Source organism: Lynx canadensis, chromosome C2, assembly GCF_007474595.2.
Source record: "Lynx canadensis isolate LIC74 chromosome C2, mLynCan4.pri.v2, whole genome shotgun sequence".
NCBI lineage: Eukaryota > Metazoa > Chordata > Mammalia > Carnivora > Felidae > Lynx > Lynx canadensis.
Window position 1 is genome coordinate 68,071,218 of NC_044311.2, and position 27,134 is coordinate 68,098,351.

A 27,134-nucleotide genomic window follows, 5' to 3' on the forward strand; every position below is an offset into this window, starting at 1 on the left:
GGGCCCACAGTGGAAGCAGGACTCACCTACACCAAACCATGCCCCTCAGTGCCGGGTGACTGCATATCTACTGGGACAGGATAGATGCTGAGGAACCAGAGGACCCACTCCTCCAGACCAGTGCTGCTGCATTGCCTGGATTAATTCTCAGATAATTCTTGTTATTTAGATATATTCTTCCTTCAATTTCTCCTTCTTATCTCTTCTCTCCTCTAGGCTGGTTACTCTGGTTGTTGGTTTGTCTAAACAGACATATTTAATCCATTCTCTTGATACATGTTCTACACCTCCTTCTTTACTTCCCTTTCTCTGTCTCTGGAATAATCAAGCCATATAGTTTCTCTGTCTGGGTAACTTTATCTTAATTTCTTCTCCCCCTGCCTCCTTCCTTAATTTCCTTTCTCTCTGTCTGGATTAAGCCTTTTAGTCTCTCTGCCTGGTCAATGTTTATTGCTTCTTTTTCCCCACCCCTGTCATTTTTCTCTTTGTATGTGCTCTTCCAACAGCATCGCCTCCACCCTGTTCTTTACTTGCAGTGGGTGTTTCTGGTTTTTTACTTTTAGATTGTTTTTTGTTTGTTTGTTTGTTTGTTTTTTGTTTGTGTGTTTGCATGTTTTTGTTTCCTGTTTGTTTTCCTTTCCAGGGCTACTTCAAGGAACAAATCAAAGCACATTTGGTGGAGAGCCCAAAACATCACTAGGAAAATAACCCAAGTCACAACAACAGAAATCAAGTAACACTCTCCCAAAAAAAAAACACCTCCTGAAGGGCCAGGCCCTGGACAGTGTGTGACGCCCCTTTAATATAGCAGTGCTTTCAGATGGAGAGCACACAACAAGCTTTTAAAACTCATAAGGCAGGGGCCCCTGGGTAGCTCAGTTAGTTAAGCGTCCAACTTCAGCTCAGGTCATGATCTTGCAGTTTGTGAGTTCAAGCCCCACGTCGGGCTCTGTGCTGACAGCTCAGAGCCTGGAGCCTGCTTCAGATTCTGTGTTTCCTTCTCTCTCTGCCCCTCCCCTGCTCATGCTCTGTCTCTCTCTGTCTCAATAATAAATAAAACATTAAAAAAAAAAACAAAAAACAAATGAAAACTCATAAGGGACAGAAAACTAGCCAAAATAACCAAACAGAAGAATTCTCCTCAAAAAAAATTCCAGGGAGAAGTGACAGCTAAAGAATTGATCAAAACAGATATAAGCAATATAACTGAACAAGAATTTAGAATCATAGTCACAAGATTAATCACTGGTCTTGAAGAAAGCATAGAAGATAGCAGAGAATCTATTGCTGCAGAGATCAAGGAACTTAAAAAAAGTCATGATGAGTTTAAAAATGCTATAAATGAGGTGTAAAATAAAATGGAGGTGACCACAGCAAGGATTGAAGAGGCAGAGGGGAGAATAGGTAATTAGAAGATAAAATTATGGAAAAAGAGGAAGCTGAGAAGAAAGAGATTAAAGAAATCCAGGATCACAAGAGGAGAATTAGAGAACTAAGTAATGCAATCAAATGGAACAATATCTGTATCATAGGAATTCCAGAAAAAGAGAGAGAAAGGGGGTGAAGGTGTATTTGAACAAATCATAGCTGAGAACTTCCCCAATCTGGGAACGGAAACAGACATGAAATCCAAGAGGCACAGAGAACTCCCTTTAGACAATCCCAGAAGAATCAATCTTCTGCACGATATATCATAGGAAAACTAGCAAAATACCAGGATAAAGAGAGAGTTCTGAAAGCAGTTAAGGATAAACGGGCTTTATCATACAAAGTAGACACATAAGGGTAGTAGCCGACCTATCTATTGAAACTTGGCAGGCCAGAGAGGAATGGTAGGAAATATTCGATGTGATGAACAGAAAAAATATGCAGCCAAGAATCCTTTATCCAGCAAGCCTGTCATTCAGAATAGAAGGAGAGATAAAAGTTTTCCCAAACAAACAAAAACTGAAGGAATTCATCACCACTAAACCAGCCCTACAAGAGATCCTAAGGGGGACTCTGAGAGAAATGTTGCAAGGACCACAAAGGACCAGAGACATCACTACAACCATGAAACCTGCAGATAACACAATGGCTCTAAACCCATATCTTTCAATAATAACACTAAATGTAAATAGACTATATACTCCAATCAAAAGACATAGGGTATCAGAATGGATAAAAAAAAACAAGACACATCTATTTGCTGTCTACAAGAGACCCATTTTAGACCTGAGGACACCTTCATATTGAAAGTGAGGGGATTGAAAGTGAGATAGAAGTGAGAACTATCTATCCTGCCACTGGAAGTCAAAAGAAAGCTGGTGTATGACCACCTGGGTGGCTCAGCTGGTTAAGCATCCGACTTCGGCTCAGGTCATGATCTCACAGTTTGTGGGTTCAAGCCCCACATCACGCTCTGTGCTGACAGCTCAGAGCCTGGAACCTGCTTCAGATTCTGTGTCTCACTCTCTCTCTGCCCTTCCTCTGCTCACACTCTCTCTCTCTCTTTCAAAAATAAATAAACATTAAAAAAATTAAAAGAAAAAAAGAAAGCTGGTGTAGCCGTACTTAGACAAACTAGACTTTAAATTAAAGGCTGTCACAAGAGATGAAGAAGAGCGTTATATAATAATTCCAGGGTCTATCCATCAGGAAGAGCTAACAACATAAATATGTATGCACCGAATTTGAGAGCACCCAAATATATAAAACAATTAATCACAAACAAAAGCAATCTTATTGGTAAGAATGTGGTAATTGCAGGGGACTTTAATACTCCACTTACAACAATGGACAGATCATCTAGACACAGAATCAGTAAGAAACAATGTCCCTGGTTCAAGAAACATTGAACCAGATGGCCTTGACAGATGTATTTAGAACTCTGCATCCTAAAGCAACAGAATATACTTTCTTCTCAAGTGCACATGGAACATTCTCCAAGATAGATCACATATTGGGTCACAAAACAGCCCTCAATAAATACCAAAGAATTGAGATCATACCATGCACACTTTCAGACCACAATGCTATGAAACTTGAAATCAACCATAGGAAAAAGTCTGGAAAACCTTCAAAAGCGTGGAGGTTAAAGAACATTGTACTAAAGAATGAATGGGTCAACCAGGCAATTAGAGAAGAAATTAAAAAATATATGGAAACAAATGAAAATGAAAACACAACAATCCAAACCCTTTGGGATGCAGCAAAGGCAGTCCTAAGAGAAAATACATTTGCAATCCAGGCCTATCTCAAGAAACAAGAAAAATCCCAAATGCAAAATGTAACAGCACACCTAAAGGAAATAGAAGCAGAACAGCAAAGACACCCCAAAAACAGCAGAAGAAGAGAAATAATAAAGATCAAAGCAGTAATAAGCAATATAGAATCCAAAAATAAAACAAAACAAAACAAAACAGTAGAATGGAGAAATGAAACTAAGAGTTGGTGTTTTGAGAAAATAAACAAAATTGATAAACCTTAGCTAGGCTTCTCAAAAAGAAAAGAGAGAGGACCCAAATAGATAAAATCATGAATGAAAATGGATTTATTACAACCAGTCCCTCAGAAACACAAGCAATTATCAAGGAATACTATGAAAAATTATATGCCAACAAACTGGGCAACCTGGAAGAAATGGTCAAATTCCTAAACACCCACATACTACTAAAACTCAAACCAGAAGAAATAGAAAATTTGAACAGACCCATTACTAGTGAAGTAATTGAATCAGTTATCAAAAATCTCCCAACAAATAAAAGTCTTGGACTCTTCCCTAGGGAATTCTACCAGACATTTAAAGCAGAGTTAATACCTATCCGTCTCAAGCTGTTCCAAAAAATAGAAATGGAAGGAAAACTTCCAGACTCATTCTATGAAGTATGAAGACAAACCAGACAAAGACCAACAAAAAAAGAGAACTACTGGCCAATATCTCTGATGAATATGGATGCAAAAATTCTCACCAATATACTAGCAAATCGAATTCAACAGCATATAAAAAGAATTATTTACCATGATCAAGTGGGATTCATTCTTGGGCTGCAGGGCTGGTTCAATATTTGCAAATCAATCAATGTGATACATCACATTAATAAAAGAAAGGATAAGAACTATATGATCCTGTCAATAGATGCAGAAAAAGCATTTGACAAAATACAGCATCCTTTCTTAATAAAAATCCCCAAGAAAGTTGGGATAGAAGGAACAGCCTTAAACTTCATAAAAGCCATTTATGAAAAGCCCACAGCTAATATCATCCTCATTCAGAAAAATTGAGAGCTTTTCCCCTGAGATCTGGAATACAACAGGGATGTCTACTCTCACCATTGTTGTTTAACATAGTATTGGAAGTCCTAGCATCAGCAATCAGAAAACAAAATGAAATAAAAGGCATCAAAATTGGCAAAGAAGAAGTCAAACTTTCACTTTTCACAGACAACATAATACTCTACATGGAATACCTGACAGACTCCACCCAAAGTCTGCTAGAAGTGATACATGAATTCAGCAAAGTCACAGGGTACAAAATCAACATACAGAAATTGGTTGTATTTTTATACAGCAATAATGAAGAACCAGAAGGAGAAATAAAGAATTGATCCATTAACAATTGCACCAAGAACCATAAAATACCTGGGAATAAACCTAACCAAAGATGTAAAAGATCTGTATGCTGAAAACTATAGAAAGCTTATGAAGGAAATTGAAGAAGTCACAAAGAAATGGAAAAACATTCTGTGCTCATGGATTGGAAGAATAAATATTTTTAAAATGTCAATACTACCCAAAGCAATCTACATATTCAATGCAATCCCCATCAAAATTGCACCAGCATTCTTCTCAAAACTAGAACAATCCAGGGGCGCCTGGGTGGCGCAGTCGGTTAAGCGTCCGACTTCAGCCAGGTCACGATCTCGCGGTCCGTGAGTTCGAGCCCCGCGTCGGGCTCTGGGCTGATGGCTCAGAGCCTGGAGCCTGTTTCCGATTCTGTGTCTCCCTCTCTCTCTGCCCCTCCCCCGTTCATGCTCTGTCTCTCTCTGTCCCAAAAATAAATAAACGTTGAAAAAAAAAATTTTTAAAAAACTAGAACAATCCTAAAATTTGTATGGAACCACGAAAGACCCCAAATAGCCAAGTAATATCGAAAAAGAAAACCAAAGCGGGAGGCACCACAATCCCAGACTTTAGCCTCTACTACAAAGCAGTAATCATCAAGACAGTATGGTATTGGTACAAAAACAGACACATAGACCAATGGAATAGAATAGAGACTCCAGAATTGGACCCACAAAAGTATGGCCAACTAATCTTTGACAAAGCAGGAAAAAGTATCCAATGGAAAAAACACAGTCTCTTTAACAAATGGTGCTGGGAGAACTGGGCAGCAACATGCAGAAGAATGAAATTAGAACACTTTCTTACACCATTCACAAAAAATAAACTCAAAATGGATGAAGGACCTGAATGTGAAACAGGAAATCATACCCTAAAGGAGAAAGCAGGCAACAACCTCTTTGACCTCACCCACAGCGATTTCTTACTCAACACATCTCCAAAGGCAAGGGAATTAAAAGCAAAGATGAACTATTAGGACCTCATCAAGATAAAAAGCTCCTGCACTGCAAAGGAAACAATCAACATAACTAAAAGGCAACCAACGGAATGGGAAAAGATATTTGCAAATGACGTATTAGATAAAGGGCCAGTATCCAAAATCTATAAAGAACTCACTAAATTCCACACCCAAAAAAACAAATAATCCAGTGAATAAATGGGCAGAAGACATCAATAGACAATTTTCCAAAGAAGACATTCAGATGGCCAAGGGACACATGAAACGGATGCTCAATGTGACTTCTCATCAGGGAAATACAAATCAAAGCCACACTGAGATACTACCTCACGCTGGTCAGAGTGGCTAAAATGAACAAATCAGGAGACTATAGGTGCTGGAGAGGATGTGGAGAAATGGGAACCTCTTTCACTGTTGGTGGGAATGCAAATTGGTGCAGCCACTCTGGAAAACAGTGTGGAGGTTCCTCAAAAAATTAAAAATAGAACTACCCTATGACCCAGCAATAGCACTGCTAGGAATTTACCCAAGGGATACAGGAGTGCTGATGCATAGGGGCACATGTACCCCAATGTTTACAGCAGCACTTTGAACAATAGCCAAATTATGGAAAGAGCCTAAATGTCCATCAACTGATGAATGGATAAAAAAATATGATTTATATACACAATGGAATACTACTTGGCAATGAGAAATAATGAAATCTGGCCTTTTGTAGCAATGTGGATGGAACTGGAGGGTATTATGCTGAGTGAAATAAGTCAGTCAGAGAAAGACTGATATCATATGTTTTCACTCATATGTTCCAAGATGTAGATCTTGAGAAACTTAACAGAAAACCATGGAGGAGGGGAAGGGGGAAAAAACGTTACAAACAGAGAGGGAGGGAGGCAAACCATACCAGATTTTTAAATACAGAGAACAAACTGAGGGTTGATGGGTGGGGGAGAGTGGAAAGTGGGTGATGGGCATTGAGGAAGGCACTTGTTGGGATGAGCACTGGGTGTTATATGGAAGCCATTTGATAATAAATTATATTTTAAAAAAATTAAAAAATAAAACTCAAAGGAACTGAATAATGTATGTACCATTTGTATTTTGATTTTATACTGAAGAAATTAAGGCATAAATAGCTTAGATAAGCTTCCCAAGGTCATATAACTAGCAAATTGAATAGACTGGATCCAAACGCAAGGAGGCTGGCTTCAAAGTCTGCACCATTGAGCTATGGGACATCTCTGAATAAAATAACACTCGGTGAAGAAACCTTTTACATGAAAGTATAGGACTATTTAGTGAAATAAATATAGTTCTATACCAATAGCATTCAATGGTAACAAAATCAGAGGAAACTCTGGAGATACGCTTTTATTCTACCTTATTATTGGCAATAGTCTGTAACGTATATTGAGCAGGCCCCATCTATGTGTCATGCAGATCTTTTTCATGTTGTATCTAATGGATTTTGTATGATTATATGAAATATGTGAAAAGATAACTTTTACAGGTGTGCCTGAGTGGCTCAGTTGGCTGAGCGTCTGACTCTTTATTTCAACTCAGGTCATGATCCCAGTTTCATGGGATTTAAGCCCTCATCTGACTCCACACTGAGCATGCAGCCTGCTTAAGATTCTGTCCCTTTCTCCCTCTGTCCTTTCCCCCCTTTTGTGCTCAGTCTCTCTCTAAAAAAGAAGAAAGGCGGGGCGCCTGGGTGGCGCGGTCGGTTAAGCGTCCGACTTCAGCCAGGTCACGATCTCGCGGTCCGTGAGTTCGAGCCCCGCGTCAGGCTCTGGGCTGATGGCTCAGAGCCTGGAGCCTGTTTCTGATTCTGTGTCTCCCTCTCTCTCTGCCCCTCCCCCGTTCATGCTCTGTCTCTCTCTGTCCCAAAAATAAATAAACGTTGAAAAAAAATTAAAAAAAATAAAATAAAAAAGAAGAAAGGGAAGGAAAGGAAGGGAAGGGAAGGAAACTTTTACAGTAGTTGGATGACTTTTGATGTTGATTTTTTTTTCTTCAGAGAGAGGAGATAAAACTATAAGTTGGAAGCTATAATTAATTTCCTAAATACTTCATTTGGATTTTTTCAAAATCCATATATGACTACCACATTATTTAATATTTATAGCTACTGATAAGCACTCCCTCATATGTATTAATAGTTCATTAATATTTACTGAGCATACACACATTGTTTACAGGGCACTTCCCACTATGATTCTGGAAAAATGTTAGATAAAGATTTCATTGTGGCATATTTGTATACTTCATTAATTAAAATGCGTGTTGTAAAGGACAGTAATATGGATCTAAGCTTTGGAATCATAATTGAGTTCAGCAGCTGCCTCTGCTTTGATATACACAGATGTGTGAATCAAGACAGTGGGTGAAAAATGTTAAAGTAGTCTTAATTATTAGAACAATTTTACATAATTGTTGCTCGGTTGTGCAATAGGATTATGTAAATGTCATTAAATTTATTGTTAGGGTTTATATTTTGTGTTAATGGCCCTTGTTTTCTTCTGTTTCCAGATCGGTATATCATAGTTGGCAGCCGCCATCACACTGCATACAGTTATTATGGACAAGAATGGGCCAGCAGCACTGCCATAATCACAGCTTTTATCCGGGCCTTGATGTTAAGAGTTAAGAGAGGGTGGAGACCAGACCGCACAATTGTTTTCTGTTCATGGGGAGGAACAGCTTTTGGCAATATTGGCTCATATGAATGGGGAGAGGTAAATGTACATTAATTAATATGTTCTTCTGGCTCTCGTGCACTCACTCTTTTTGACTAAAGTTGACAAAATAAAGTTGTCAAAACCAAGGATAAGAATGTGCCTCTCAACCATCTGCTAATTTGTTGAGATCACCTGTAAGAATGAGGGGGAATTAGATCACAGTGAATTATGTATGACCTGCAACTACCTTACTCTTGCTGCCTATAGACTATGATATACCCACAATTGTGTTTGCCTGGTTATTGTATTTCTCCTTAGACAGGTTGACAATTACTGGACAAGAAAAGATCAAGTGATGCATGCAATTACTTTTTTTCTTTTTAACTTTCTAGCAATTATCTGGAATTAGGAAACAATCTGTTATGTTAAATGTCTACTACTCTAGCATTATATCTTAGCTCTACAATTTGTAGATTGGCCTCAAAATATCGGTTTCCTTTCTTCTTCCCCTTCTTCCTCCCTCCCTCTACTCAATCCTCCTATTCTTTTTTATTTTTAATGTTTATTTATTTTTGAGAGAGAGAGAGCAATTTGGGAAGGGACAGAGAGAGAGGGAGACACAGAATTCGAAGCAGGCTCCAGGCTCTGAGCTGTCAGCATGGAGCCCCAGGTGGGGCTCGAATTCACGAACCATGAGATCATGACATGAGCTGAAGTTGGACATTTAACTGACTGAGCCACCTAGGTACCCCTCAATCTTCCTATTCTTATACCTCTGTCTTTCTGTCTCTTCTTTTCTGCATCTACCTATTAACCTATCTATCTATCTAAACTACCTTAGGAAGCCTTTATCCAAATGAAATCTAGCATGCAGTGGATCATTGTTAGAATACCACTGGAATATTTAAGTTTCAAACCTTTTGATATGTCTCTGTTTCATAGATGCACTGTATTTTTAATGGGATATAACAACCAATAATTGGATTGATGCCATATTAAAAACAATGAAAATATTGTAAAACTCTCAGATATTCTATTTACTTTGTGATTTTTTTTAAAAAAAGAAGTTTAGTGGGAAAATGTAGGGGAAAAATCTATACAATTTTATCTAGGAAAATAAAACAATTTGATATTCTAGTTTGTTTACTGCCTCAGCTTTGGAGAAAAAAGAATCCTAAATATCTAAGGGCAAATTCTACTATTATTTCATTTTTTTATTTAAGTACTCACAACAAAGATAAAATGTCTATTGACTATAAAGAAAATATCAAAAATATACAAAAGAAAATAGGAAGCATCTTTTTTAATTTGAAAAACAAGAAGTCTTAAAAGTGGGAAAATTTTAGTGTAAATTTATCAAGATATACACATTGCAAATTAGAATACTTTTCTATACTCAAATTAGTTGTGTGAATGTTTATTCCATATTCAAAAGAACTAATTCAAATGAACAAATTCCATTGATGAAAGAACCTTTTTAAATTGACAAATTTTTAGTAAGATGGCAAATGTAATAGCTAAACCAACCTTTCAAACTTCTATTCCAAATTACTTACTTTAAAGACATAATCAAGTTATGCAACTTGGGGAATATATTTGTGAATTGGGCTGATTTTAGTATTTAATGTTTTTTAATCATAAAGAAAACAATACTTCAGTTTTCTTGCAACAGTAAAGTGTGTTTTTAAAAAAGTATCTTCAAGATTCTTTTCAAATTCCAAAAATTTATTCCACTGTATCAAACAGCCTTCTCCATATCTATCTAGTAACTTTCATAATAAATTTATGTTAATCCTAAATTAACATGTATATTCCTAAACTATGTTCTTTCTTAAATTAGGCTTGTCCAACAACAGACATTCTAAACTTATATATCCTGAGCCCCTCTGCATGGGGAAGTTTATTGCAAAAAGTCTTTGAATTTATTTGAGCATCAAGCATCATAGTTTGTAAGTTGAATCAATATTATGGCCTTACATGTATGTAAGCAATTATATTTTCAAATTAAGTAGATTTTTTGTGGTTAATAAAATATAAATTTATTTGTAAGCTTTACTGAATTCATTTTATCTTTTAATAATTTTGTATTTTCTCTATCAGTAGATACAACTAAAAATCTATAATGTAGGAGTTCATAGGAAAAAGTATTTATGTCAAAAAAAATCTCTTACATTCAGTTAGAGTAGGGACCTCTGTTCTAACATGTTTATGTGTGTATGCATGTTTGGCAACTAACTATTCGTTCAGTCATTTTCTTACTTTTTCCATGACTAGGTAGGCAAAGATATATGAGTAAAGAAAATGGTGAATAGGAACATGGTGAATAACATATAGATTTGATTATTGGCTCATAGAGTATACTATATAAAATTACTCTATCTCAGAAGATTATTACAATACTGTTCATAAAGCCATTTTGTAACTATCTGGCTGAGAAGGAATTTAGGAAACTATTAGCTTTTCCATTGTGTCTACTTGTACCAAACTACCCCTGAGAATGAAACTTTTTCTTTTAGACTAAAGTCAATGTATGCTCTAAATTGATATCCTAGTGAAGCTGAGTAAGGAAAGCACCTGTTGACATGTCGTATTGCCCTATTTAATTTTGCTTGCACGGGAACCTCTTGGAACCCATAGTTGTAATTAAAAAGGTTAGGTGATATTGGTCAATAGACTTAAAACTGGAATTTATAGTGATAGAGTTATTTTTATTTTTTTAATTGAATCAATACTAATCTTGATCCTTGAGGAAAATTATCATACTTTTTACTAAATAAATAGTACCATTGTTAAATAAAATAGTACCATTTACTAAAGAAAAGTACCATTTCTTCTATTCAAGATGCTTCATTTTTCACAGGCTACTGTGGATGTTACAGTCAAAAGTCAGACTTCAAATTCTTTCTGACATAACATGGATGGTCTTAGGCAAAATTAATTTCTCCAAGACTTGATCCTCCAATGAATATACTAGCATGAGGTTCTCATGAGTGTTAAATGGACTAACATATATATATATATATATATATATGTATATATATATATATTTACATACACATATATATATGTATGTGTGTGTGTATATATATATATACACATATATATATGTACGTATATACATATATATATATACATATATATATACATATATATATATATATACACACATAATGTCTATGTGGTAGTATGTAAATATGTTAAAAAAAAAGTGCTGTTTTTCCACAGCACTTGCTGAACAATTTTTTAAGGGACATTTTTTTTTAAACAGTATTATGTGTAAAGCAGAGTATTTAAGCTTAAGGTCATCATTCCTATTCATTTAAAATATTTACTAATTTTAGGTGTGCCTGAGTAGTTCAGTTATTTAAGTGTCCAACTCTTGCTTTTGGCTCAGGTCGTACATGATCTCACCGTTTATGAATTTGAGCCCTGTGTTGGGCTCTGCACTGACAGTGTGAAGCCTGCTTAGGACTCTCTCTCTCTCTCTCTCTCTCTCTCTCTCTCCCCCTCTCTCCTTCTCCCCTCCTCCTCATTCTCTCTCTCTCTCCCTCTCTCCTCTTTCTCTCTGTCTCAAAAAAAATATTTATTTTAAATGAAATGTCTTTTCAGCTCTCTTGCAGAGGTATAGCTGAATGTTCAACTTGAAATAGGGATAATATTATTGACTTGTTAGGTGCACATGCCCTTATAGTCTTCCATCTCATAGTGTTGGAGAAAGAAAAGTAAGTTCCTAAGACATGAAGTTGTTCAGTTTTTAAGTCATTTCCATAGAATTGTCACCATGATGATTAGTCATTAAATATTTGTGCAAGAAAGGAGGAAAATAATAGAAGACCTTCTTAGTGGCACCTTATTAATAGGCTTAGTGGTATTCAGTTTGGGGAATAGTTCAGCAGAGAAGTAGAAAAACCATTCTGCTGAAATCATTTTATGCTACTCATGTGCATAAAATGTATCAGGTTTTATTTCAGGTAATATGTGCAGGGACAAAGGTGTATTATGCCCATTTTGCTCAGAATAAAGAACCACTTATGTAAAAATTAGCTCATTGTCTCCAAGGAAAGGCCTAGTTTGATTAATCACTGAAGTAGTTTACCCATGAATTATTCTCTAATTCAATAACTATAAAATCAAGTTCTGTGTCTAGAGCAAACTTTCCATTCTGTATTCTAAAGTTGAATCACATACAATGTTAACCACTTAAGAACATTTTCTTTAAAATTTGACTTTTTTCAGGAACGTGCTTAAAAATATTTTGTCATGGGGAGCCTGGGTGGCTCAGTCAGTTGAGCATCTGACCTTGACTCAGGTCATGATCTCACAGCTTGTGAGTTCAAGCCCTGCGTCGGGCTCTTTGCTGACAGCCCAGAGCCTGGAGCCTACTTCGGATTCTGTGTCTCCCTCTCTCTCTGCCCCAACCCACTCACATTCTGTCTCCGTCTCTCTCAAAAATAAATAAACATTAAAAAAATATTTTGTCATATATGATATGTAACTCCTTACCCTCTTTATTTAAAATCCTTTTATGACCTTTGTACACTCTAATAGAATAGATTTTTTAAAAACAGTTGTGTACTATGGTGATTTTAAGTAGAAAGTACTTCTTATTCAACATATAAATGATAAATTAAAATCTGTTACTTTTATCATTATAAAGATTGTTTTGTTTGTTTGTTTCAGGATTTCAGGAAGGTTCTGCAGAGAAATGTTGTGGCTTACATTAGTCTCCATAGTCCCATAAGGGGTAACTCAAGTCTATATTCTGTAGCTTCACCATCTCTTCAGCAACTGGTGGTAGAGGTAAGATGAACTAGTTTTTAATAAAACGATCATACAAAATTGCCTATTCTCTATAATTTGGCATATCTTGATGTTTTCACTTTTTTAATATGCATAAAACCATCTATGTTTTTATTATTTATTTATTCATTTATTTATTTACTTATTTATTTATTTTGAGCACGCGAGAGAGAGACAGAGAGAGAGAGAGAGAGAGAGAGAGAGAGAGAGAGAATACTAAGCAGGCTCCACATAGTCAGCACCAAGCCCTACATTGGGCTTGATCTCATGACCCATGAGATCATGACCTGAGCTGAAATCGGGAGTCGGACACTTAACCAACTGAGCCACCCAGGAGCCGCCAAACCATCTGTTTTAAGGAACTATCTATTACTAATTTTTTTATCAATATTCCTTTAACCAATTTCTTATGTTCTGCAATTCTGCATCCTGCATTTGCTATGGTGATAGTTGTAGATAAAATTTTATAGTTATAGAGAACATATATAAAAATATAAATTTATTTCTTAAAAATTGAAATTCAGATTTCAAGTTCCCAATTCTATTGATCTTGACATTTTGTGGTAAATTTGGTTACTTTTAGATTTCTCCCCCCTCATTCATGTTTTGAGCAAATTTGGGACCTGCCCTATGTTTTCGACAATATCATACTCTGCCTAAAAGCAGGATCTATGTCTAGTTCCTAGAATATAGTGATAACTAATTAAAGATATTTAGAAAATATTATTTGAAAAATACTATGGGAAAGGACAGCATTCATTTTCCTAAAATGTAACTTGAAAAATAATCATGTAGTTTGTGATAATGTCTCACTAGAGATATTTATTTATTTATTTTTAATTTTGTTACTTCTGGTCTGTTTCAAATAATTTTCCAGAACATCTTTCCTGTTTGTTAGTTGAGTTCATGCTTTTGTTTTTCAATCTTTTTATAACTTTTACTACAGATAAAATGATACATGTTATTCTTCAGAATGAAAGTAATCATGCCACCACTGGAGGGTGGTTTCCTCCCACCCCAAAAGGTTATTGGTGTATATAAGAAATGACCTTTTCAATGCCCACAGTTTCCAGTGAGTGTCATAGAAACTGAACTAGAAAAAAAGAGAGATAATGAACAGTGCTTTAGATTAGCCATAATGCTTGATTGAAATGTAATGCAAACTAACATTTTATGACTTTCATAAAGTATTTTCTAGTTTAATAGTTTTCATTGACATTTCCATATGTAGTATAATAAAGAGGACATTATGAAAGATGAAATGGATAAATCTGTACATTTGAGATCAGCCAAACCTCAGTTTGCATGCCCTAAATTATATCCAGTTCTGTAAGTGAATTCCTCATGCACTTTGTACTGCTTTGCATTCTGACTCTCCTACCTGCCTGAAAAAACTCAAAAGAAAATCAGCAGATGTCTCTCTTGGAAAGTTAAGATATTTCTGTACAAGTGAGATATCAAGGAGGATAGCATTAGCTCAAGTATCTGGCAACTGGGGCTGGTTAGTTTAAAATTTGTCTTTTCCTTCTCATGTGTTACAATATTTATATTTTGAGAACCTTGGAAGATATGTAATCATTGAAATTCATAAGCAAATATAAATTAAAAACTGTTAAGGGCTATAAAATCTAGAGAAATATTTATCTATAGAAATTTCTGAGAATAAAATGCTATTTAAAATGTTTTTGCACCATCTTATAACAGAGAACTGTAAAATATTAGCATTTAAACCCAATTATCTAAAAGTACATTAATGAATAGTAACATGGAAGATGTACCTTTTTATCTGTTTGGGGAAGACAGTTTTTGTTCTATAGTTTAAAATATTTCTATACTAATCCAAGAATTAGTATATAAATTCTAACTTATTCAAAGAAAAATTCCTTTCAGTTGAAAGAGAGTATATGTATGTTCTATAGGACAATTTAGAAAGGAAGGATTATCAGAGATTCAAAAAAAACAAAAGCATATGCAATTTTAAAAAATGGGAATTACTTAACTATCTATATTGAGTTTTATTAACACAAAGCAAATATACAGGGTAATTTAAGATATATTTTACATACAATAATTCAATGCCAGTATTTTTCATTAAAATATGTCAACACACTTGGGGCGCCTGGGTGGCGCAGTCGGTTAAGTGTCCGACTTCAGCCAGGTCACGATCTCGCGGTCCGTGAGTTCGAGCCCCGCGTCAGGCTCTGGGCTGATGGCTCGGAGCCTGGAGCCTGTTTCCGATTCTGTGTCTCCCTCTCTCTCTGCCCCTCCCCCGTTCATGCTCTGTCTCTCTCTGTCCCAAAAATAAATAAACGTTGAAAAAAAAAATTTTTTAAAAAAATATGTCAACACACTTAAAAATATAAAGGGGAAGAGAACTGAAGGAAACAAAACCTCACAGTAATTTGTATAATTTAAAATAACGTAACACCAGTGGCATTTTAAAAAGAAAGATTTAAAACATTTCTTTCAAAAGAAAGGAACTGATTAACTGATTATAACATCAGAACATAAGTAACTTTACATACAAAGACAAAAATATTTTATTAATCTTCAGGACCTCTGTATTTCATCATTTTACTTAGATTCTGTTACCATATGCAAACACATGTTTCATATAAGGTAGTATAGACCAAACAACCAAGCAGAAACAAATTAAAGATGATTTTTCTACAAAGAACAATATTTTTTTTATAAAGCATGCTGACTAAATTGTGAATGGCATAAGATTATACAGAATTTTAGGTACTCTTGTATAGCAATGTGCGGAATCAAAAAAAAAAAAAACTTTCTAAGTCCATGTGACAGAAATAAGTATATCAGATGTAGTCTTTAAAGTTTAATATACAGTACTACATTTATTTTAAAAGACTCTACAATTATAGGATAGTTTTTTTTACATTTATTTATTTTTGAAAGACAGCACTAGTGGGGGAGGGGCAGAGAGAGAGAGACAGAGAGAGAGACAGAGAGAGAGAGAGAGAGAGAGACAGAATCCAAAGCAGGCTCCAGGCTCTGAGTTGTCAGCACGGAGCCTGACGCTGGGCTCGAACTCACAAACCATGAGATCATGACCTGAGCCAAAGTCGGATGCTCAACGAACTGAACCACCCAGGTGCCCATATAATTATAGGATATTTTAATGGACTATCAGCTTGGTAAGAAAAAAAAAAGTGAAGTAGTTACCCTAAATCAAATACCTGTTCAAACATAATAATGTGTTATCCCGATCAAGGAAGATGACAGTTTCATTGTCCTTGGCCCATTAGATATTGATGTGCTATTATTTTTGTTTAAGTTAGATTTACTGGATGAATTGAAATAATAATTTACATATAGTAACTAATGTTCTCCCTTCTTAAGTATCAGATTGATGAATTTTGACAAGTGTGTACAAGCAGGTAAACACCATGACAATCAAGATACACAGTATTTCCATCTCAAAAATTTCCCATCGTAGCCCTTTGTATTCAGTCTCCTCTCTTCTTCCCTAGTTCCTGGCAAAGACTGATCTGATTTTTGCCCAAATGTTTTTTTTTTTCTTTCAGAATAGCATAAATAATGGAATCTTTCAGTATATAGTCCTTTCTATGTGACTTCTTTTACTTAGCATAATGATTTTTAATTTTTTTTAATGTTTTTTTTTTTTTTTAATGTTTAATTTTGAGAAAGAGAAAGAGCATGAGCAGTGGAGAGGCACAGAGACAGAGACAGAGACAGAGAATCCAAAGCAGGCTCCTGTCAGTGCAAAGCCCCATGTGGGGCTTGAACCCATGAACTGTGAGATCATGTTAAAGTATGCCCATGTTGTTACATGAGTCAGTACTTTTACAACATCTCTGACAAGGAAAACAAGTCAATCATGTCTGGGATGAACGCAATGTACATTTGTAGCTCTTCCTCCACTTTGGTATTCTAACTTTGATTTTGAAATAAAGAGGACTGACATTAAGAAAAGAAGCCATTTCTCTGAAGTTAGTCTACTAAATTTGAACTAAATCATACTGAGTGGAGAGGATGCAATTTTTTGAGGATTCAGATAGGTTTGGTGAATCTGAATCTACTACCAGTGACTACAGCTTTTTCTTAGAACTCATGAAAGATTGACGTTAAAAAAATTACCTAAAGAATAATGAAAAGCTGATGGTTACCAAAGCTAAATAATAGGCACATGAGATTTCATTGTACTGCCCTCTCTTCTTTTGTATTTATTTGGAAATTTTCATGATCACTTGAAAAAAAAAACTCAAAAAAACAGTTTTTCTAAATTGTAACACTGATAACTAATAAATTAGTTTGTCTTCTGAAAGGAGTAATAATCTACCAGTGAGCTACCCACTGAACAGTAAGTAAGAGGCAAAAACTAAGGCTTTATGTGGTTGGTTTTTTCCTGTTACTTTTGTTAGCATTTTGAACCAGCATTTCTGCTTTCTTTGTGCTACCAATATTTTCCCAAAAAATAATAATTAGTTCACTTAAAGCAGTTTGTAACTTTTGAAATTAAAAAATCTCCATTTGAAAAACTAAAAATTAAATATAAATATTTTTAAATCCCTATTTCAGAAGTGGCTATATATTTTCAAATTATAAATTACCTCACTGTATCCTTTGCAAAAATATTAACTTCATAGTAACATTTTACTTATTTACATTTTACTATACAAATATACAGGGAAATAACTTTTTTTTAATATGAAATTTATTGTTGAATTGGTTTCCATACAACACCCAGTGCTCATCCTAACAGGTGCCCTCCTCAATGCCCTCCACTCCCTCCCATCCCCCCATCAACCCTCAGTTTGTTCTCAGTTTTTAAGAGTCTCTTATGGTTTGGGTCCCTCCCTCTCTAACTTTTTTTTCCTTCCCCTCCTCCATGGTCTTCTGTTAAGTTTCTCAGGATCCACATAAGAGTGAAAACATATGGCATTTGTCTTTCTCTGTATGACTTATTTTACATAGCATAACATTCCAGTTCCATCCACATTGCTACAAAAGGCCATATTTCATTCTTTCTCATTGCCACATAGTATTCCATTGTGTATATAAACCACAATTTCTTTATCCATTCATCAGTTGATGGACATTTAGTCTTTTTCCATAATTTGGCTATTGTTAAAAGTGCTGCTATGAAACTTTTTTTTAACTTAGAGTGGTAATGTGCATTATAGACACATTATAGACACATCATATCAAAAAAGTAAGTTAATTACATAAAACAACAAATTTTTGACAAAATCCGTTAAAACATTTTATTTATTTTTTAATGTTTATTTGAGAGAGAGAGAGAGAGAGAGAGAGAGAGAGAGAGAAAGCTGGGGAGGGCCAGAGAGAGAGGGGGACAGAGATTTCAAAGTCAGGCACTTAACCAACTGAGCCATGCAGGCACCCCTCCAGTAAAACATTTTAAATGAACTAAGTCTTTTGTTGTGAATTCTTCTTCCAGTCTGTGGCTTGACATTTCACTCTCTTCCTGTAGCAACATACCTTAATTATTAATCTTATACAAATCTTCTAAACAACATTTATTTTTCCAGAATCTGATATAAAGCATGGCAAACTTAATTTGGTATTGATGTTTAAAGAGCATTATAAACCTTTATTATCTACTCTCTCATTCACAAGCATTTGAGTGGGATAGATGATAGATAGATAGATAGATAGATAGATAGATAGATAATAGATAGAGATACTTTTCATTCTACTGTGGATTATATAATATTCTATAGAGATGAATAGAGTCCCAATGCCTCCTAAATGAGTAGGGAATAAAAAGGGAATAAAAGATCTTTTAAGATCCATTTTTTAAGAAAAATCTTCTTTGAAAATAATTTCCATTGACTCCTTAAATGTTCAATAAAGGATATATAGGTCAATGTCCTCTTAGTTAATGAAACACAACTGTCTTCATGCAAATTTAGTTGTGAAATTAAAGATAAAATAAGATTACTCCCCAAATAATAATTTTAAATATTAGGATATGATACTAACATATATCTCTCTCTGTCCCTCTGACTCTCTGTCTCTCTCTGTCTCTCTCTGTCTCTCTCTCTCTCTCTCTCTCTCTCTCTCTCTCTATATATATATATATATATATATATATATTGCTGTTTCACCTTTATTTTTTGAAATAATTTTTCATAGTTCACAGAAGGTATTGATTTTGCCTTTAGAAAAATAGAATTTGATCATCCATATATTAGTCAGTGCTCTATAAATCTCAAGTAAATAGTGAAGAACTTTCTAAGAGGTTATTTTGGGGAAGCCTCAAGCATTTGTACATATGAAAGTAGTCAATCTCGCTATATTCTTCTTAAATGTCACTTTTGAAACACCTGTGAGACACTGGCAAACCTGATCAACACCAAACTATTGCATCAATGTTGTAAAACTGTCCACATGATGCACAATGTTGTTGTTATGTTTTTAGGCCATGAAAAAAGTAGCAAAGCTATTTTTCAGTTTTATAGTGTTTTTTTTTAATTTTCATGTTTTATTTTTTAATACCAAGAACTGCCCACTAGAAAATATAGTACATATATCTCAATTCAACTGCATACATTAGAGCATTGAGCCCAGAACCAGACTACACTATTACTTCATTATGAATAGCACAGTCTGTTTCAGAGCTCTAAAATATGATAAATATTTTTATAAAGAACCCAACTGTATATGACGTTGTTGTAGGTATTGTAGGGAACAAAACTGCAGATGAAATGTCCCTGTTACTCTGGAGCTTATGACTTTACCACAAACCTAAGACATGCATAAGTAGCTAAAATATAGGGGTGAGTGTGATAGGGCTATACTGGAATTCACAGGAAAGACGCAAATGAAATCAGTTTAATTCAGAATCATGCATCATATAACAGTGGCAAAAAGATTGAATATACTCAGAATCTTGAGGAAATTTAGCGGTCTGTCTTGTCAAGGCCCAATATTTCAATCATGTAAACGAACTGCTCTTTTACTGAACTACCCAGTGCTTCTTTTCAAATCACACAGCTGATGTCCATTTCCATTTCCTTGCTCAAATCAAGTGTAACTTTGTTATGCTTCTGATTTTTTTTCTCGTGTGGAGGGGTACTGGACTGCTACAGCTGTGTCTGCTGTGGTACTTGTACAGTTGCTACTAAGTGCCACAGGGCTGGTTTCCATTCTGCCTGATCATGTCACTGTTCTCTAAGGGGTTGAAGCAAGACCTAGGAGATATTTTAGTCCTAGATGGTAATTGGCTCAAATGCTTGAGTTTCCAGAAGTCTGATTTTCAAAAAAAACAGTTATTAAATTAATTTTTTTTTTTTCTCTTGGGAGCACCTGGGTGGCTCAGTCTGTTAGGCGTCTGCCTCTTGATTTCAGCTTAGGTCACAATCTCTATGGTTTGTGAATTTGAGCCCCCCATTGGGCTCTGCGTTGACAGCACAGAGCCTACTTAGGATTGTTTCTCTCTCTCTGCCCCTTCCCACTTGCAATCTATCTCTCCCTCTCAAAATAAATTTAAAAAAAAAACTTAAATTTTGTTCTCTTGATTTTATTTTTACACACTGTGGAGTTAAAATAACTAGTCCTAGTATGCTATGGCTGCCCTAACAGAATACCACAGTGTGGGTTCCTGAAAGAACAGAAATGTGTTTTCTTAGAGTCCACAGACTAGAAGTCCAGGTAAGATTCAGGCAGGGCAAATTTGTCCTGAGGCCTCTCTCCTTGTCTTGCAAAAACCAGCTTCTCACTGTGTCTTCACATGTTCTTCCCTGTGTATGTTCATCCCTGGGGTCTCTTCTACTTCTTATAAGGACACCAGTCCTACTGGATTAGGGCTCCCTCCTTATGCTCTCATTTAACTTTAATGACCTTGAAGGCCCTACCTCCAAGTATGGTCACATTGTTGGCTAGCTTTCAACCCCTGAATTTTGGGAAGAGACAATGGAGTCCATAATACTGACCAAAATGCAAAGTGGTAGAGTACAGAAGGTATAGTGGTCGAATTAAAATAGCTGTCTTTTCTCTTTCCCTTTCTGTCTTGTTGATCATTTTAATACAGAGTACTGAAACAAAGCTTAATTTCTATTCTACTTGCCCATAAAATATAAAAGTAAAACTGACTGTGAAACATTCTCTACTGGCTTGTCTTTCATGATACATGACATAGTTTTTATTTGTCTATTTGTTTTTATCTTTGTTAGTTTTTATCTTTTGTTTAGTCTTTAAGGAGAGAAATTCTCTGTGCTTTCTTGCTCACTATAAATTACAACTCTTTTCAGTGGATTCTACTTAATTCTACTTAATTTATCCTCCTTTTTGCTGCTTCTACTACCAGTAGCCAACTGAAGTGACCATAAAGACTAATAAACTGATTTAAAATCCTATCTTACACTAATTTACCACTTCAATAAAGTCTCACATTTAAAATTGTGATTCTATTGGCAGGTTAATCTATCTCCTAGTTTTACAGTACTTTTCTTTGTGTTAAAACCAAGCAATCCCTCTAGTTTATTACTGTTTTACAAGGTTTTCTGTTCAGTATATGTTAGCAATTTGTAAATCCCTTTTTATTTAAATCTAGATATCAAGGAAAGTCTTAGTCAGATACTGGGTAAAACCTTGAATTTCAGAAGGCAACTGATTTAAATATTTGGATGACATAGCCAAAGCACAGGGCAAACAATTAGAGATATTAACATATTAATAAATTGAGTGTGAACTCATCCATATAATCAAAATGAATGTCACATTCTTTTTTTTTTTCTTCTTTTTTTTTTTTTTTATGAAATTTATTGACAAATTGGTTTCCATACAACACCCAGTGCTCATCCCAAAAGGTGCCCTCCTCAATACCCATCACCCACCCTCCCCTCCCTCCCACCCCCCATCAACCCTCAGTTTGTTCTCAGTTTTTAACAGTCTCTTATGCTTTGGCTCTCTCCCACTCTAAGCTCTTTTTTTTTTTTTTTTTTTCCTTCCCCTCCCCCATGGGTTCCTGTTAAGTTTCTCAGGATCCACATAAGAGTGAAACCATATGGTATCTGTCTTTCTCTGTATGGCTTATTTCACTTAGCATCACACTCTCCAGTTCCATCCACGTTGCTACAAAGGGCCATATTTCATTTTTTCTCATTGCCACATAGTACTCCATTGTGTATATATACCACAATTTCTTTATCCATTCATCAGTTGATGGACATTTAGGCTCTTTCCATAATTTGGCTATTGTTGAGAGTGCTGCTATGAACATTGGGGTACAAGTGCCCCTATGCATCAGTACTCCTGTATCCCTTGGATAAATTCCTAGCAGTGCTATTGCTGGGTCATAGGGTAGGTCTATTTTTAATTTTCTGAGGAACCTCCACACTGCTTTCCAGAGCGGCTGCACCAATTTGCATTCCCACCAACAGTGCAAGAGGGTTCCCGTTTCTCCACATCCTCTCCAGCATCTATAGTCTCCTGAGTTGTTCATTTTGGCCACTCTGACTGGCGTGAGGTGATACCTGAGTGTGGTTTTGATTTGTATTTCCCTGATAAGGAGCGACGCTGAACATCTTTTCATGTGCCTGTTGGCCATCTGGATGTCTTCTTTAGAGAAGTGTCTATTCATGTTTTCTGCCCATTTCTTCACTGGGTTATTTGTTTTTCGGGTGTGGAGTTTGGTGAGCTCTTTATAGATTTTAGATACTAGCCCTTTGTCTGATATGTCATTTGCAAATATCTTTTCCCATTCCGTTGGTTCCCTTTTAGTTTTGTTGGTTGTTTCCTTTGCTGTGAAGAAGCTTTTTATCTTCATAAGGTCCCAGTAATTCACTTTTGCTTTTAATTCCCTTGCCTTTGGGGATGTGTCGAGTAAGAGATTGCTACGGCTAAGGTCAGAGAGATCTTTTCCTGCTTTCTCCTCTAAGGTTTTGATGGTTTCCTGTCTCACATTTAGGTCCTTTATCCATTTTGAGTTTATTTTTGTAAATGGTGTGAGAAAGTGGTCTAGTTTCAACCTTCTGCATGTTGCTGTCCAGTTCTCCCAGCACCATTTGTTAAAGAGGCTGTCTTTTTTCCATTGGATGTTCTTTCCTGCTTTGTCAAAGATGAGTTGGCCATACGTTTGTGGGTCTAGTTCTGGGGTTTCTATTCTATTCCATTGGTCTGTGTGTCTGTTTTTTTGCCAATACCATGCTGTCTTGATGATGACAGCTTTGTAGTAGAGGCTAAAGTCTGGGATTGTGATGCCTCCTGCTTTGGTCTTCTTCTTCAAAATTCCTTTGGCTATTCGGGGCCTTTTGTGGTTCCATATGAATTTTAGGATTGCTTGTTCTAATTTCGAGAAGAATGCTGGTGCAATTTTGATTGGGATTGCATTGAATGTGTAGATAGCTTTGGGTAGTATTGACATTTTGACAATATTTATTTTTCCAATCCATGAGCAGGGAATGTCTTTCCATTTCTTTAAGTCTTCTTCAATTACCTTCCTAAGCTTTCTATAGTTTTCAGCATACAGATCCTTTACATCTTTGGTTAGATTTATTCCTAGGTATTTTATGCTTCTTGGTGCAATTGTGAATGGGATCATTTTCTTTATTTGTCTTTCTGTTGCTTCATTGTTAGTGTATAAGAATGCAACTGATTTCTGGACATTGATTTTGTATCCTGCAACTTTGCTGAATTCATGTATCAGTTCTAGCAGACTTTTGGTGGAGTCTATCGGATTTTCCATGTATAATATCATGTCATCTGCAAAAAGCGAAAGCTTGACTTCATCTTTGCCAATTTGGATGCCTTTGATTTCCTTTTGTTGTCTGATTGCTGATGCTAGAACTTCCAGCACTATGTTAAACAACAGCGGTGAGAGTGGGCATCCCTGTCGTGTTCCTGATCTCAGGGAAAAAGCTCTCAGTTTTTCCCCGTTGAGGATGATGTTAGCTGTGGGCTTTTCATAAATGGCTTTTATGATCTTTAGGTATGTTCCTTCTATCCCGACTTTCTCAAGGGTTTTTATTAAGAAAGGGTGCTGGATTTTGTCAAAGGCCTTTTCTGCATCGATTGACAGGATCATATGGTTCTTCTCTTTTTTTTGTTAATGTGATGGATCACGTTGATTGATTTGCGAATGTTGAACCAGCCCTGCATCCCAGGAATGAATCCCACTTGATCATGGTGAATAATTCTTTTTATATGCTGTTGAATTCGATTTGCTAGTATCTTATTGAGAATTTTTGCATCCATATTCATCAGGGATATTGGCCTGTAGTTCTCTTTTTTTACTGGGTCTCTGTCTGGTTTAGGAATCAAAGTAATACTGGCTTCATAGAATGAGTCTGGAAGTTTTCCTTCCCTTTCTATTTCTTGGAATAGCTTGAGAAGGATAGGTATTATCTCTGCTTTAAATGTCTGGTAGAACTCCCCTGGGAAGCCATCTGGTCCTGGACTCTTATTTGTTGGGAGATTTTGATAACCGATTCAATTTCTTCGCTGGTTATGGGTCTGTTCAAGCTTTCTATTTCCTCCTGATTGAGTTTTGGAAGAGTGTGGGTGTTCAGGAATGTGTCCATTTCTTCCAGGTTGTCCAATTTGTTGGCATATAATTTTTCATAGTATTCCCTGATAATTGTTTGTATCTCTGAGGGATTGGTTGTAATAATTCCATTTTCATTCATGATTTTATCTATTTGGGTCATCTCCCTTTTCTTTTGAGAAGCCTGGCTAGAGGTTTGTCAATTTTGTTTATTTTTCAAAAAACCAACTCTTGGTTTCGTTGATCTGCTCTACAGTTTTTTTAGATTCTATATTGTTTATTTCTGCTCTGATCTTTATTATTTCTCTTCTTCTGCTGGGTTTAGGCTGCCTTTGCTGTTCTGCTTCTATTTCCTTTAGGTGTGCTGTTAGATTTTGTATTTGGGATTTTTCTTGTTTCTTGAGATAGGCCTGGATTGCAATGTATTTTCCTCTCAGGACTGCCTTCGCTGCGTCCCAAAGCGTTTGGATTGTTGTATTTTCATTTTCGTTTGTTTCCATATATTTTTTGAGTTCTTCTCTAATTGCCTGGTTGACCCACTCATTCGTTAGTAGGGTGTTCTTTAACCTCCACGCTTTTGGAGGTTTTCCAGACTTTTTCCTGTGGTTGATTTCAAGCTTCATAGCATTGTGGTCTGAAAGTATGCATGGTATAATTTCAATTCTTGTAAACTTATGAAGGGCTGTTTTGTGACCCAGTATATGATCTATCTTGGAGAATGTTCCATGTGCACTCGAGAAGAAAGTATATTCTGTTGCTTTGGGATGCAGAGTTCTAAATAGATCTGTCAAGTCCATCTGATCCAATGTCTCATTCAGGGCCCTTGTTTCTTTATTGACTGTGTGTCTAGATGATCTATCCATTTCTGTAAGTGGGGTGTTAAAGTCCCCTGCAATTACCACATTCTTATCAATAAGGTTGCTTCTGTTTATGAGTAATTGTTTTATATACTTGGGGGCTCCGGTATTCGGCGCATAGACATTTATAATTGTTAGCTCTTCCTGATGGATAGACCCTGTAACTATTATATAATGTCCTTCTTCATCTCTTGTTACAGCCTTTAATTTAAAGTCTAGTTTGTCTGATATAAGTATGGCTACTCCAGCTTTCTTTTGGCTTCCAGTAGCATGATAAATAGTTCTCCATCCCCTCACTCTCAATCTGAAGGTGTCCTCAGGTCTAAAATGAGTCTCTTGTAGACAGCAAATAGATGGGTCTTGTTTTTTTATCCATTCTGATACCCTATGTCTTTTGGTTGGCGCATTTAATCCGTTTACATTCAGTGTTATTATAGAAAGATACGGGTTTAGAGTCATTGTGATGTCTGTATGTTTTATGCTTGTAGTGATGTCTCTGGGACTTTGTCTCACAGGGTCCCCCTTAGGATCTCTTGTAGGGCTGGTTTAGTGGTGACAAATTCCTTCAGTTTTTGTTTGTTTGGGAAGACCTTTATCTCTCCTTCTATTCTAAATGACAGACTTGCTGGATAAAGGATTCTCGGCTGCATATTTTTGCTGTCTAGCACCCTGAAAATCTCGTGCCAATTCTTTCTGGCCTGCCAAGTTTCAAAAGAGAGATCAGTCACGAGTCTTATAGGTCTCCCTTTATATGTGAGGGCACGTTTACCCCTTGCTGCTTTCAGAATTTTCTCTTTATCCTTGTATTTTGCCAGTTTCACTATGATATGTCATGCAGAAGATCGATTCAAGTTACGTCTGAAGGGAGTTCTCTGTGCCTCTTGGATTTCAATGCCTTTTTCCTTCCCCAGTTCAGGGAAGTTCTCAGCTATTATTTCTTCAAGTACCCCTTCAGCACCTTTCCCTCTCTCTTCCTCCTCTGGGATACCAATTATGCGTATATTATTTCTTTTAGTGTATCACTTAGTTCTCTAATTTTCCCCTCATACTCCTGGATTTTTTTCATCTCTCTTTTTCTCAGCTTCCTCTTTTTCCATAACTTTATCTTCTAGTTCACCTATTCTCTCCTCTGCCTCTTCCATCCGAGCTGTGGTGGTTTGCATTTTGTTTTGCATTTCCTTTAAAGCGTTTTTTCAGCTCCTCGTGACTGTTCCTTAGTCCCTTGATCTCTGTAGCAAGAGATTCTCTGCTGTCCTGTATACTGTTTTCCAGCCCAGCGATTAATTTTATGACTATTATTCTAAATTCACTTTCTGTTATATATTTAAATCCTTTTGATCAGCTCATTAGCTGTTGTTATTTCCTGGAGATTCTTCTGAGGGGAATTCTTCCGCTTGGTCATTTTGGATAGTCCCTGGTGTGGTGAGGACCTGCAGGGCACTTCCCCTGTGCTGTGGTGTATAACTGGAGGTGGTGGGCGGGGCCGCAGTCAGTCCTGATGTCTGCCCCCAGCCCACCGCTGGGGCCACAGTCAGACTGGTGGGTGCCTTCTCTTCCCCTCTCCTAGGGGCGGGATTCACTGTGGGGTGGCGTGGCCCGTCTGGGCTACTTGCACACTGCCAGGCTTGTGATGCTGGGGATCTGGCGTATTAGCTGGGGTGGGAAGGCAAGGTGCACGGCGGGAGGGGGGGCAGGCTTAGCTCGCTTCTCCTTAGGTGATCCACTTCAGGAGGGGCCCTGTGGCAGCCGGA

At 36.3% G+C, this 27,134-nt stretch overlaps 1 protein-coding gene across 1 annotated transcript in view; it reads left to right on the top strand.

The window, feature by feature from the left end:
• Positions 1–27,134, top strand: part of NAALADL2 (N-acetylated alpha-linked acidic dipeptidase like 2) — a 923,861-nt gene that overhangs the window by 588,009 nt on the left and 308,718 nt on the right. Inside the window, 2 exon segments of the mRNA XM_030330052.1 lie at positions 8,090–8,295; positions 12,919–13,038. Of these exon segments, the coding sequence (XP_030185912.1) occupies positions 8,090–8,295; positions 12,919–13,038 (326 nt within the window).